Raw genomic sequence first — 12936 nt, forward strand, 5'->3', positions numbered from 1 at the left:
GTTTTTTTGTTTTGTTTTGTTTTGAGACAGGGTCTCACTTTGTAGCTCTGGCTGTCCTGGAACTCACTGTGTGAACTCACTATGTAGACCATGCTGGGCTCAAACACACAGAGATCTGAATACTTCTACCTCCCAAGTGCTGGGATTAAAGGCATGTACCACCACGCCCAGCTAGCATGACACTTTTAAGAAGCTCAAACTACAACATAGTGTAAAGAGGAGAGTATATTTTGAATTAAAAAAAGATATACATTCATAGTTGTTTCTGAGAGAATTAAACTCTGGAAGGATAGACTATAAATAAGAGGGGTTATCTGTTGAGGGGGGGATGGATAAAAAAGACAGATTGAAGAATTTTTCTCTTTAGGTCATACTAATATAGTATCTATTCACTGACTCAATTCACAAAGGTAGGAAAAGAAAACTCAGAGAGCATTATAGGGAGTGCCGTTTCGATACCTGATATGATATTTGCGTCCAGCCAAATGACTGGCCCAGTACCCTGACTTCCAGAACCGGTAACCATCCATTTCTCTTCTGCTATCACAGAAAGGAGTATAACCGTAAGGAGCACCATCCAGATTGAAATCCCTTAACTCCTTCAGATCTGTCCGTACAATCTGCAGTAAAGAAAGTCAAAATACTTGTTAACCAGCATACAGATAACTCTAAGGCATTCCTTAAAGTAGACTACATTACACAAGGCAGCAGGAAGGGCAACTGGGTGAGTAACAGCCCAGGCTCTAGAATACAACCTGGATTCCTTCATTGTTACTCTTCAATCTGAAATGATCCCCACAGACTCATGTTTTGAGCAGTTGGTCCCCAGCTGGTGGGTGGTGCTATTTTGGAGGTTAGATCTGGCTAGTAAAAGTCTCTAGGGGCAGGTCTTTGAAGTTCCTAGCCTGGCCTTACTCAAGCTTCCATTCTACCCTGGGCCTGTTGTCATAGGGACAAACAGCCACATCAGACATTATCATCATCCCCCCACCCCTGCCACAACAGACTGCAGCCCCTGAGACTGAAGCCAAAGCAAAGCCCTCCTCCCTTGAGCGACTTGTGTTAGGTGTTTGGTCAGAGCGATGAGACAAGCTCTAATACAGAGAACCGAGAGTGAGCACACACTGGAGGACGGAACCTGACTAGTGGCTTGCAGGCCTTTCAAGCTGGCTTGTGGAAGCACGTGGGAAGGTTTGCAGGTGCAGGCTAGAGAAGACTACAGTGCTGTGAACAGAGCTGCCAGGGCCGCCCTGGTGGGAGCCTACGACCAGAAGGTCAGAGACATGGAGACAGTCATGACGGTGCTGACGAGACTTCAGACGGGAGTAAAATCTGAGTCAGGCTGGATTCAAAAGTAATGAACCGAGTCATTTAACACAGGGAATTTCAAGACTCTTATTTTCAGGCTGTGGCATGGTTAGTAAGTTGCCTGCTTTGGGTCAGACATCTAGCGAGCAGGAAAACAGAGGATGAGAAGGATAACAAAAGGAGAGTTTAGCAGTGAGGAGAAAGCTGAAATTGTTAGAAAGATCAGTATCACCGTGGAGAAGGTATGCCAGAGAAGTATCTGCAGCATCCTTTGTTAGAAGAACCAAGCATTTTCCCTGAACTTCATTTATCACCCATGGCGATTAGACCTCTCTCAGCCAGATGTGGTAGCAAGGCCTGCAGTTCCAGTATTTGAGAGGCAGAGACAGAAGAACAATTGCGACAACAGAGAAAGGCTCTGTTTCAAAATCAAGGAATGAACAAATAGTAAAGTATCTAACGTTTGGACAGATAACTGGGCATTTATTTTCTTAATTCTTGGTATTGTGATAAATGAATTAAGTAAGATATAGGACTGCACATACAATAGACAAGATTAAAATGAGATGTGCTTTGAAGCTAAAGACTCAGGGGCAATCCTGAACTTAGGCGAGGCCTATTGGTGAGTAGGCAAACTTCACGCCTCCAAACAGCTTCACAAGAAGCTGCAGTCCCAGGGTAGGGACTGGACTGACACCAAACCAGAACCACAATCTTGCAGTGGCTTCAGTGGAAGCTGGGGACCCACAACTGGAACTAGATTTTACTCTGGGAAGTTTCACAGCTCTCAGAGAAAGCTGCAGAACCAAGCAGCGTGCCCACACTCACATAGGACCATACCTGACCCCAGGACAGAGGAAGACCTGAGATAGAGACCCTGTCCCTGCGCACTAGTCCCATAAAACAGCACTGCAACCCAACAGTGTAGTCCTCCCCTAAACACTACAAACACCACCACTGAAAGAAAATAAAAGGTGATTTGAATTTTAAAAACAAAAAAATAGAAAAGAAAGAAAATCTCAACTGGTAAACTAACTCCAGATGTGCAAGTTCCAGGACAGAAACAAAAACAAAATCAAGATATAGTTTTCTTCAAAGATTACTAATCCCAATGCTATGGTTTCTAATGAAGATGGCTTGGGAGAATTTATAGCCAAAGAATTTAAAAGAATAATTATAATTCTGTCCCAACAACTTAATTGAGAAGAAAACAAAAAGAGCTGAATGAGATAAGGGAGTCAACCCAAGACATGAAAATTGAATTGGGAGAGGGTAAGAGGGAAGGGGGAAGAATTGCTGAAGAAGAATCAAACTGAAATGATGCTGGAAATGAAAAATTCAGTTAGCCAAATTAAAAGTTCACAAACAGAATGGGTCACGTGGAAAACAGAGTATCAGGACAGAAAGACGAGACAGGAATCAAATCATGCTGTAAAGGTCAATGATGAACGGTTGGGGGAAGGGAGGGGTACAATAAGAGAGATCTGGGACACCAAGGAAAGACCAAAAGACCAAATCTTCTTTAATATAGGCACAGAAGAAGCAGGATACTATACCAAAAGCATAAACAATATTTTTTATAAAATCATAGAAGAAAATTACCCAAATCTAGAGAAAAAGATGCCCAGCAAGGTACAAGAAGCCTACAAAATTCCAAATTAGACAGGACCAGAAAAGAAATTCCCAACATATTATAGCTAAAATACTAAAAACAAAAAGAAAGGTTACTCAAAGCTTCAAGAGAGAAAGGTCACATCATCTATAAAGACAGAACCATCATAACAGGGCCTGGTTATTCAACAGAAACACTTTAAGTCAAAAGAAGAGATGTAGCCCAAGGTCTAAAAGAACACAACTGCCAGCAAAGACTACTATACCCAGTAAAACTATGTACTAAAATTGAAGGATAGTGGGACAGAGAGAGCTTAGTGATTAAGAGCACTAGATATCCATCTGCAGGACCCAGGTTTGAGTCCTGGCTCTCACATAGCAGCTCACAACTGCCTGTAACTCAGGTTCCAGTGGATTTTCTGTAGAACTAATACCAATACTATTTAAGTTGTTCCAGAAAATAGAAAAGAAGCCTTTTGAGCTCTTTTTATGAAGCCAGTATTACCCTGACACTAAAATCAGATAAAGACAATATACAACAACAAAAAGAAAATCACAGGCCAATCTCCTTAGACATAGCTGTAAAATTCTGTAATAACAGCTCCTTAAACATAGATACAGAAATTCTGTAATAAAATCCTTACAGAATTCAAGATTACATTAAAAATATCATTCATGTGGCCAAGTTGGCTTTATTTCAGTGAATGTAGGAGTGGTTCAATACATGTAAATCAATAAATAAATTTCATCATAATAATCAACTAGAGTACAGAAATCATGTTTCTCTCAATCAGCACAGAAAAAGTCACTGATAAAAATCCAAGATCCCTTCATGATAAAAATCAAGGAGAGTCTAGGGATGGTGGGCTCATACCTTAATATAATAGAAACTATATATAGAACCAAACTGAAGCCAGTATCATACTAAATGGACAAAAACTCAAATCATTCTCCCTAAGATTAGGAACAAGACAAGGAACAATTTCTATTTAATACAGTACTTGAAGGCTTGGCTTGAACAATTTGACAAGAGAATGAAATAAAAGAAATACAAATAGAAAAAGAAGTCACAGTATCCCTTTTTGAAGACAGTATTTTATAAATAACAGATGCTAAAGATTCCAAGAAAGACTTTGAACTGATATATACTTTCTGCAAAGTGGTAGAATACAAAATCAACATTAAAAAAAAAATCAGTTACCTTCCTATATTACAATAGCAGATAGAAAAAGAAACCAGGGAGATCACAGTCACAAACAAACAAACAAACATAGTAACAACAAAAACCATCTGGGACTAAACCTAACCAAGTAAGCAAGAGACCTTTACAACAAAAATCTTTAGATGGTAAAGAAAGAAACTGAGGAAGATAGACGATTCAACATACTCAAGTGCAATTCTAACAAAAATTCCAAGTCCATGCCTCATGGTTTTAAAAACCATCCAAGCTAATTTATACAGAGGCACAAAAGACCAAGGATAGCCAAAGCAATCCTAACCAAACAGAACAGTGCAGGAGGCATCACTACATCTGATTTCAGGTTATACAGTAATAAAAACACCATGGTACTGGCGCAAAAGCAGGTACACGGATGGACTAGAACTGAGGACCCAGAGGAAAGTCCGTACAACTTCAGATTTTGGACAAAAGTATAAAAAAATGCACATTAGAGAAAAAACAACATCTTCAACAAATGGTATTGGGAAAACTGGAATGCAATATGAAACTAGAAGCTTATCTCTCTCTCTCTGCACAAACTAAACCCCAACTGGTCAAGAACCTCAACATAAGACCCAATACTCTGAAGTTGCTAGACAAAATGTAGGGAGCACACTTCAACTTTTAGGCACAGGGAAGGGTTTTCTGAACAAGACTCCAATAGCACAGAAAATAAAGTATTTAATCAACAAATGGCTCTCAGAAAGTGAAAAGCTTCCATACAACAAAAGCAACTGTGAAGTGAATGTGGCAGGAGAAAACTTTTTGCCACTAGAGAAATAGTGGCACAGCTGTCACAGGATAACTAACGGCTTTGTGACCAGATTTGAGGCTTGCTCCACAGGAGGGAATGTCATACCTAGTATTGTAATCATGGCCAAAATTCAGAATTGGGGAAGTCATAGGTCTCAGAGCAGAACCTGCCATTGTCATTTTCCTGAACAGTGATGCTCTCAGGGTAACTTGTAAATGTTCATGTTAAAACCCATACTTAGTACTGCACCTGCCCTGTCAGAGAAGCTTCTTTGTGCAGTGGGCAGCAGAGAAATGTATAACTGGTCAAAGTGATGACAATAAGAGACTGATTGCTCAATGCAATCAGACAGAATATCTATCTCAACTTCGCTATCTCCCAAGGCTTAGTGAACACTGGGGAAGATGAGATACAAATGATAGAAGAGACTGAGGATAGGGAAGAGTGCTGTGAAATGCTGTCTGGACAGGGCATGGTTATCAAACTCATAAACTCATAGTAGCTACCAGCACAAGACCTATACAAGCTCACGCCAGTCAAAATGCAGATGGATGGGGTAGATAATATGTAGGCTCTACCCCTTACTGAGGCATTACTGGCAGGGAGTAAATGCCAAGAAGAGAGAATCATTCTTTTTTAGGATATGGCTACTGACAGATTTCCCAAACTATACCCATGTACCAATGGGCTGCACTAACAGGACACAGTGAGTTATTTACAGAGGGTATATATGATCACATAACCACATTTTATTGTATACATGCATGATAGAAAAAAATTTAAAGAGAGATGAGCTGATGGAACTTAAATTTTAAAGTGATAGCATTTAAGTGATGTCTTTTCATATTTCTGAAATACTAATGCAAAATAAACAGGTACTTTTTCATATCTGAAAACAGTGTTTTAAAAGGAAAAGGAAACCTGACCTATTTAACATAGACCACCAACACCTGGCTTTCAGAGCTCACCTGATCGGCGTCTACAAACAGGAACTTGTCAACCACCAGTGGGAAAAGCACATCCAGGAAGAGGATCTTGTAGCCCCAGATAATCCGCTGCTTCTCTGTCTGCTGATGAAGCCACCTCGGCCATTTGTACTGAACAAGCTCATATTGGAAGTTGTATTTTCTGGCCATGTAAGGTATAAACTCCTATTTTTAGACAAAGGGAACAATAATCATTCATTGGAGTTAAGAAAATTGATTCCTTAATGTAAGCTAACCACCATTAAAACAGTATAACTAAAACATTTCCACTAAAACAAAGTCTAGTAAGAACTTTGATCTTAATTCACTTGACTCACATAAAAGCACATATAAACTCTGATTCAATCCCCATTTCTTGATGACTTCTAGTCACCACATGATTTATAACTCTACGTGTGGGTGTTTAAGACACATAAGCTCTGTGTTCATTTATCTAAATTTGATTTTAGCAAAACACTTTTGAGCTTGATAGTAAGACCTTCTCAAGGCTAAGTCTAACCCAGGGTATTGCATGACAGAGTCAAACTCTTCAATTTCCTGACATTAACAAGCAAGTCTTCTGTGCCCCAGGCACTAGTACCCTCAGTAGATCCAAAGTTACTACTCATCCAAGATGAGTCACCACTAAATATTCAGTTAATTTTTGAATACCACAGGGGAAAAAAGTAAGATGCAAGAAAATCAGTCCAGGCCAATGCAAGTTAAACAGGAGAACGCTCAAGTGTGGTTTTCCTTTGACACAGAGGAAGTATGCCTTCCATACCTTACAAATGAGAAAATTAATCATTCTCAAAACACCATCACTGTGCTTCTTAAACTAATGCTTCCAAGGAAAAGGCTGTTATTTTGCTAAAACACTGTCTCTTAGAAAAGATAAAGACTCTCCTCCTATATTATCCAGCTTCAAACAGGTCACAATTTTGGGTTTGGTTTTATAAAAACTATTACCCCAAATAAAGAAACCTGGAAGAAAAAAACGCCAATATAAAAATAGACAATGGCAGCCAGGCGATGGTGGTGCACGCCTTTAATCCCAGCACTCGGGAAGCAGAGGCAGGCGGATCTCTGTGAGTTGAGGCCAGCCTGGTCTACAAAGTGAGTTCCAGGACAGTCTCCAAAACAATACAGAGAAACCCTGTCTCAGAAAAAAAAAAAAAAAAAAGACAATGGCATTAGGGTATCCCAATTAAAGGTACAGATAAAACAAAAGTAGAAAAGAGTATGTTACAGTGCAAACATTCCCTCAGCAAGGGTTTCCTTTTCCCCATGCACAAACCTTGAATGTGGGGGACAAATAATTCTTCAAGAACCAGAACTTCACAGGAGTTTTGGTATTCTTCAGTACTGAGAGCATCATTATGCTGCCAAACAAAACAGATAATGATTTTCCAATGCTTTTTAATCCAACATTAAGCAGAAAAAAAAATCACAAGGCTGCAGCAGAGCTAACTCGTGATTCAATTAGGCAAAGAGACCTTCACCTGTGAGAGAGTGACACACTATACTATAAAGATGTCACTGAATGAGAGAGACAAGGCTTTCCCTCTGAGCATGTTCCAAACAGACCAAGACAAATACTAATTATGCTATGTGCTTAACTGAGCCAGCTCATGAACTGGAGGTTGCAGTCATGATTACAGCATTCTCCAGACCCCTGTGCTCAGACACAGCAATATCCAGAACTGAGCAAACAGCAGGTACGTGCACAGTCTCTGTCAGCCTGGACACAGAGCCTTGAGAGAAAGAAGAGAAGGACATGGGGAGGGAAACCAGAGGGCACAGGCTCAGGTTCCCAGGCCGAGAAATGCAATTCAGTTATCACCTCTGCTGTTATTTTATTTAGCTATCTGCTGGAAAAAGAAGAACTAGAAGTTACCCAGCTGATACTATTTTTATTTCCTATGCCAGCTTTTAATGAAAACTAAAAGGAAAAACAGCTCTGAAATTGGGACAATGACCTTCAAGAAATGTGTCTTCAACACTGAGCTCCCAGACACAGTGACAAACTCATCCTGAGACCCTTCCCCTCTGGTAACCATATCGACAGTTTCAAGTGATGCCTGTTCTGCTTTTAGCTGCATGACCGAGGCAAACCCCTTCCATTATGGTCTCAGTTTTTCAAGCAAGGGTGTTCTCACACAGAACTAAGATCTGGCTCTCAAGGCATGTGGGTCTGTAGAAGATGACCAAGTGTTACACAGTTACGGTCTAGTCTATGTCAATTCCCTAGTTTCTGGTTGAAGCAATATTTATGGTCAAGGGATCAACAATTGTCTATAAGGTGTGCATAGGATACTGAAGGCCTACAGCCTTGTAATATCCACACAGACACTAACTTCACGGAGTGAACTAGATCAAAACAAATGGAACTGTATGTGGCAAGCAATCCACAGTCCTAAGATTCACATAGTACAGCAAGCAAACCTTTCTCACAAAATAGTACTACAACAAATCATTCACATACAAATGATAAAGACTAACCGAAGAAATCTTTCATAGAGATGACCAGATGCAACAGAGAAAATATTGATTATGTCGTCTTTTTCTTGCTTCACTTCCTCAGTCTTCTGTCCTGAAAAGCCCCTGTAACAACAGAATTAAAATCAGAACCACTTACAATCCGCTGGGTAGACACAACCTTTCAGGAGAGGAAAGAGACAGCGTCTTCATCTCCCTGCTCTACGGGTAAGATGTGGTAGAAGCAACATACAAAGATGGTGGGAGGGAGCACAGGAACAAGGCCATCTTACAAGGTAATAAGGATGCTCATCACAAGGCACCATATCATTTCACAATAAATGCAACACAAGCTGCTCCAAAGAACGCAATCTGTCCCATGGGAGAACAATGACCATTGCCTCTCCCAGGAGTCAGAGTGAAAAGTGCACAGCAGAAGCAAGCTATGTGGGAGAACACTTCCCCTTTCTTAATCACATGGCAAACATTCCTCCACTCCAATCAAAAGGGGACAATTAGCTACATGAAGCAGGTCAGAAGCCCCCCCAAATTACCATACTCAAAAGGATGCATGACACGCATTGGTCAGTTTTTCCTTCAAAATGTTAACCCTTTTTATTATACCAATTTACCATTTGAATGAGTCCCAAAATCCGGATTCGTTCTCATTTGTTCCATCACTCAACAAGTCTTCATTAACCATGTCTGCTTTCTTCTGAACCTGCAATTGTATATGACAGATCTTATTTCTCTTAGTAGGTCTGATAGGCACAAACGTGACTTACACTGGATGCATATGGAGTATTGTCAACAGGAACCAACCAACCAATTCTCCTATACTAAAACCCCACCCAGACTCTCAGTGTCCAATGGAAGTAGGTGCATCAGAGTGTCCATGTTAAAGCCTGCAGGAAGGAGCTAGCAATCTCTTTGAATTAAATGGTAGTCAAGCTCAGTTCATACAATGAGCCAAAGACCAAATTCAGCTGCACAGAAATGCAGAGTGAGTAAACCCAAAAGACTATTTCTTCTAGCTAACAACTTCTGGGGAAGAATTTGGCCTTCAGGAACTGTTGAGAGAGGCGTGTTGGGTCAAAGCCCATTCTCAGGACTCATTACCACAATGGATTCTCTACAGCAGCCTTCTCTCTGTTCAGCCATGGAATGGCTGACTTTAGGTTTTAACCATGTACAACAGTTACTTATCCTACAATCATTTTACCTCAAGACAAAGAACTTTAAAATGTTGAGGAGAGATAGCAACAAAAGACAGTAAATAAAATCACCACTGTTGTATTTTGTATTTGTTTTTGGAGACAGGGTCTCATGTCACCCACAGTGGCCTCAAATTCACTATGCAGTGCAGGATAATAGTAAATTCTTGATCATCCTGCCTCTAACTGGGATTACAGATGTGTACCACCGTTCCTATAAAAACTATAATCTTGAGTTGTCGCTGGAATTTCCCAGTCTTATGAGAATAAAACAATCAATAACTGATGGGGGATGTCCTTCTGAATATACATTTCTCTTATTGCTTGATGAATAAAACACTGATTGGCCAGTAGCCAGGCAGGAAGTATAGGTGGGGCTACCAAACAAGGAGAATTCTGGGGAGAAGATATGGAGAGAAGCTGCCAGGGAGAGACACCATGTCCCTACTGGGAATGTAGGATGCCCAGGCATTCTCCAGTAAGATAAGGTCATATATAAATGCATAGATTAATAGTTATAGGTTAATAATTAAGAGAGTTCTAGCCAGTAAGAAGTCTAAGCCATCAACCAACCAGTTTATAACTAATATAAGCCTATGTGTGTTTACTTGGGACTAAACAGCTGCAAGACCAGGTAGGACAGAAACTCCATCTTCAAATAACACTATGAATTGTGGGTATAAAAATGTCAAAGGCAGGGCTAGAGAGATGGCTCAGAGGTTCGAGAACATACTTCTCTTACAGAGGACCCGAGTTTGGTTCTCAGCACCCACACTGGGTAACTCACAGTTATCTATAATTCCAGTTCCAAATGATATCAATGTTCTCTTCTGGCTTGGGTGCTTCTACATGTGTAGCATACAGTCATACAAACACATTTACATATATAAAAACAAATAAAACTTTTAAAAGCTGGAAAAGCTGGCCCAGGCAAGATGGTAGATGCCTTTATCCCTAGCACTTGGGAGGCAGTCAGATATATCAGTGAGTTCAAGGCCAGCCTGGTGTACACAGCAAATCCAAGGCCATTCAGGGCTATCCAGTGGGACCCTGTCTGAAAAGGAACAGGGGGCAGGGACAAAGTCTCTGAGAACATTTTGTGAGAAATGGAACTGGCAGTGCTCTCTGAGATCACAATCTCTTGGTTAAAGAAAACACGAAGTTTGTCTTCACAAAGACATTTTCCTTAAGCAGCATCCCTAAAACAATGACAAACCCTCAAATGGAATACCAGACTGACTTCAAAATGTAGTTTGTCCCCCTTTATTTGCTGGGAAACATTCCAAGCCCCTAATGGATCCATGAAATCCCAGACAGTGAAGATCCCTGAATATATACTATAGCTTTGTTCATACTATTTATGACAAAGCTTAATCACAACAATAGCTAACAGTAAAATGGAACATTAAAACAATATTTTAATACACTAATGTAAACATGCTATCCTGGAGACAGTCACACAGGTGTCAGTATCTTTATAGACGGTGGCTGACTGTGATCACTAAATCTTGCCACAGGAAGGATGGCTGTCTATATTTTTCTGACAGTGACTGAATGAGGGCTATTTATCAACTATAAACAAGTGGCTCCCAAGACAGAGCAAACTTACCTTCACTTTGATGATCTTGCTTTTGAAGTTATTGAGGTTGACAACAACATCATTTGCATCAGGAGGAGAATCTGTGCCATCGTGGCTTAGAGAGGAAAGCAAGACAGAGAATACAAATCACTATTCCCCGAACGCAGTAAATACCCAGACAACTGCTGTGTTTGTCCAACAGTTCCTACAAGAAGCACCTTTATGGGACAAAGAAGTGTTCATGGAAATCTCCATCTCTAGGCTAAGTGAGCTGACTTCCTTCCTGAATCCTCCTTCAGGTTAGCAGGCAAACAGTGACAGGTTCTCAGACAGAGTGCGCACATGACAGATTGTCAAGATTGTCAACATCTGTGTATGTTCATAGGCCTGAGCACTCAGGCTCATTGCTGGAGTCACTTCTACTTTTTAATTGGAACAGCTATGTGAAGAAATCTACTCTTGGCTGAATGCAGTGACTCACACCTGTAACCCCAGTAGGAAGCAGCATAGAGATCAAAAGCCAGCCTGGACTACAGTGTGAGAAAAAACAACAGTAATCCACTCTTGCCTTCTGTCGGGAGACAACCCAACCAGGCAAGTGTGTCTCTGGTAGAAAGTCCACAGCACAACCAACTCTGTTTGTAGGTATAGGAGCAGAGAGAGAAAATTTTAAGAACTCTTTTCCTACTAATCATATTTTCCAGTCACCAAATATCAGAAGTCACTGTGTCTGCTGTCATTTCACAGACAAAAGGAGGGTGAAAGCTGAAGTACAGAAGGCGCCAGAGTCAGGGAATGTCCACTCGGGAGGCTAGGAGCCCAAGGCAGCAGGAAAAGGATGGCAGCATAGTCCTGGGCAAGGAGGAAGACGGGCAAGGGCATACAGAATTCAGAAACATAATTTTGTGAGACCTTACCCAGAAAATCACTTCATCGGAGAAAAGCCTACTATTTACAATGGGACATTTTACAGTACAAAACTCTCATAGGTACTGAAGAAGAAATCTGTACCTAGCTGGTATGGCGGCACATGCCTGTAGTTTCAGCTACTCAGGAGACTAAAGCAGAAGGTTCACTTGAACCCAGTTCAAGCCTGGGCAAGAAAGAAAAATTTCTGCATCAAAACCAAAAACACTAATCCATACTGCTTTCCTGTGTTAAAATAAACTCTGAAGAAAACCATCCCTAAATAAACTGACAGAGAACTTAGGACTAATTAAAATTGTGTTAAACAGAATAGGACACTGCAACTTTTAAAATGGTGTTTGGGTGTTGTTCTGTAACTAGTGGGCGCAGTGAATTTTTTGTTTTGTTTTGGTTTTTTTCCAGGCAGAGTTTCTCTGTATTGCTTTGGAGACTGTCCTGGAACGCTCTTTGAAGACCAGGCTGTCTTCAAATACACAGAGATCTAGCTATCTCTGCCTCCTGAGTGCTAAGATTAAAGGCGTGTGCCACCACTGCCTGGCTCAAGGACGCAGTAAATTTTAAGTTAATTCCCACCACTGACGGTATGCTCTAGGAGTACATCTATATAACCCCGGCCCAAGGATCAAGACTGACAGTCACATTTCATGGTCCAAACTCACGTGTTGTATTCAGGATTCCATCAATGTACTGAACGTGGCCAACCCCACTTAGTTTCCAAAAGTCAGATATCACCAAGTACACAAAGCTGCTGCCTGCTGTCTACAGCACGGGGAAAGACTTATTCCATTCTGATACGGCTTTGACAAAGGGGAACCAGCGGAGAACAAACTTCACTATAACTACTATTTATACCTCTTGTTATCCAACTCACCTCTAAAAAT

General features: G+C 40.7%; 1 protein-coding gene across 2 annotated transcripts in view; it reads right to left on the bottom strand.

Annotated features, from left to right (window-relative positions):
* The window catches only part of Uggt1 (UDP-glucose glycoprotein glucosyltransferase 1), a 122702-nt gene that overhangs the window by 18622 nt on the left and 91144 nt on the right, over positions 1–12936 (bottom strand). For both annotated transcript variants that reach the window (XM_040729666.1, XM_040729665.1), the window contains 6 exons: positions 11159–11243; positions 8968–9056; positions 8360–8461; positions 7155–7239; positions 5861–6043; positions 460–620 (listed from right to left, as the gene is read on the bottom strand). In XM_040729666.1, coding sequence (XP_040585600.1) covers positions 460–620; positions 5861–6043; positions 7155–7239; positions 8360–8461; positions 8968–9056; positions 11159–11243 — 705 coding nt within the window. The remainder of the gene's footprint in view (positions 1–459; positions 621–5860; positions 6044–7154; positions 7240–8359; positions 8462–8967; positions 9057–11158; positions 11244–12936) is intronic.

The sequence above is a fragment of the Mesocricetus auratus genome, unplaced genomic scaffold, assembly GCF_017639785.1.
Source record: "Mesocricetus auratus isolate SY011 unplaced genomic scaffold, BCM_Maur_2.0 Super-Scaffold_100021, whole genome shotgun sequence".
Taxonomy (NCBI): domain Eukaryota; kingdom Metazoa; phylum Chordata; class Mammalia; order Rodentia; family Cricetidae; genus Mesocricetus; species Mesocricetus auratus.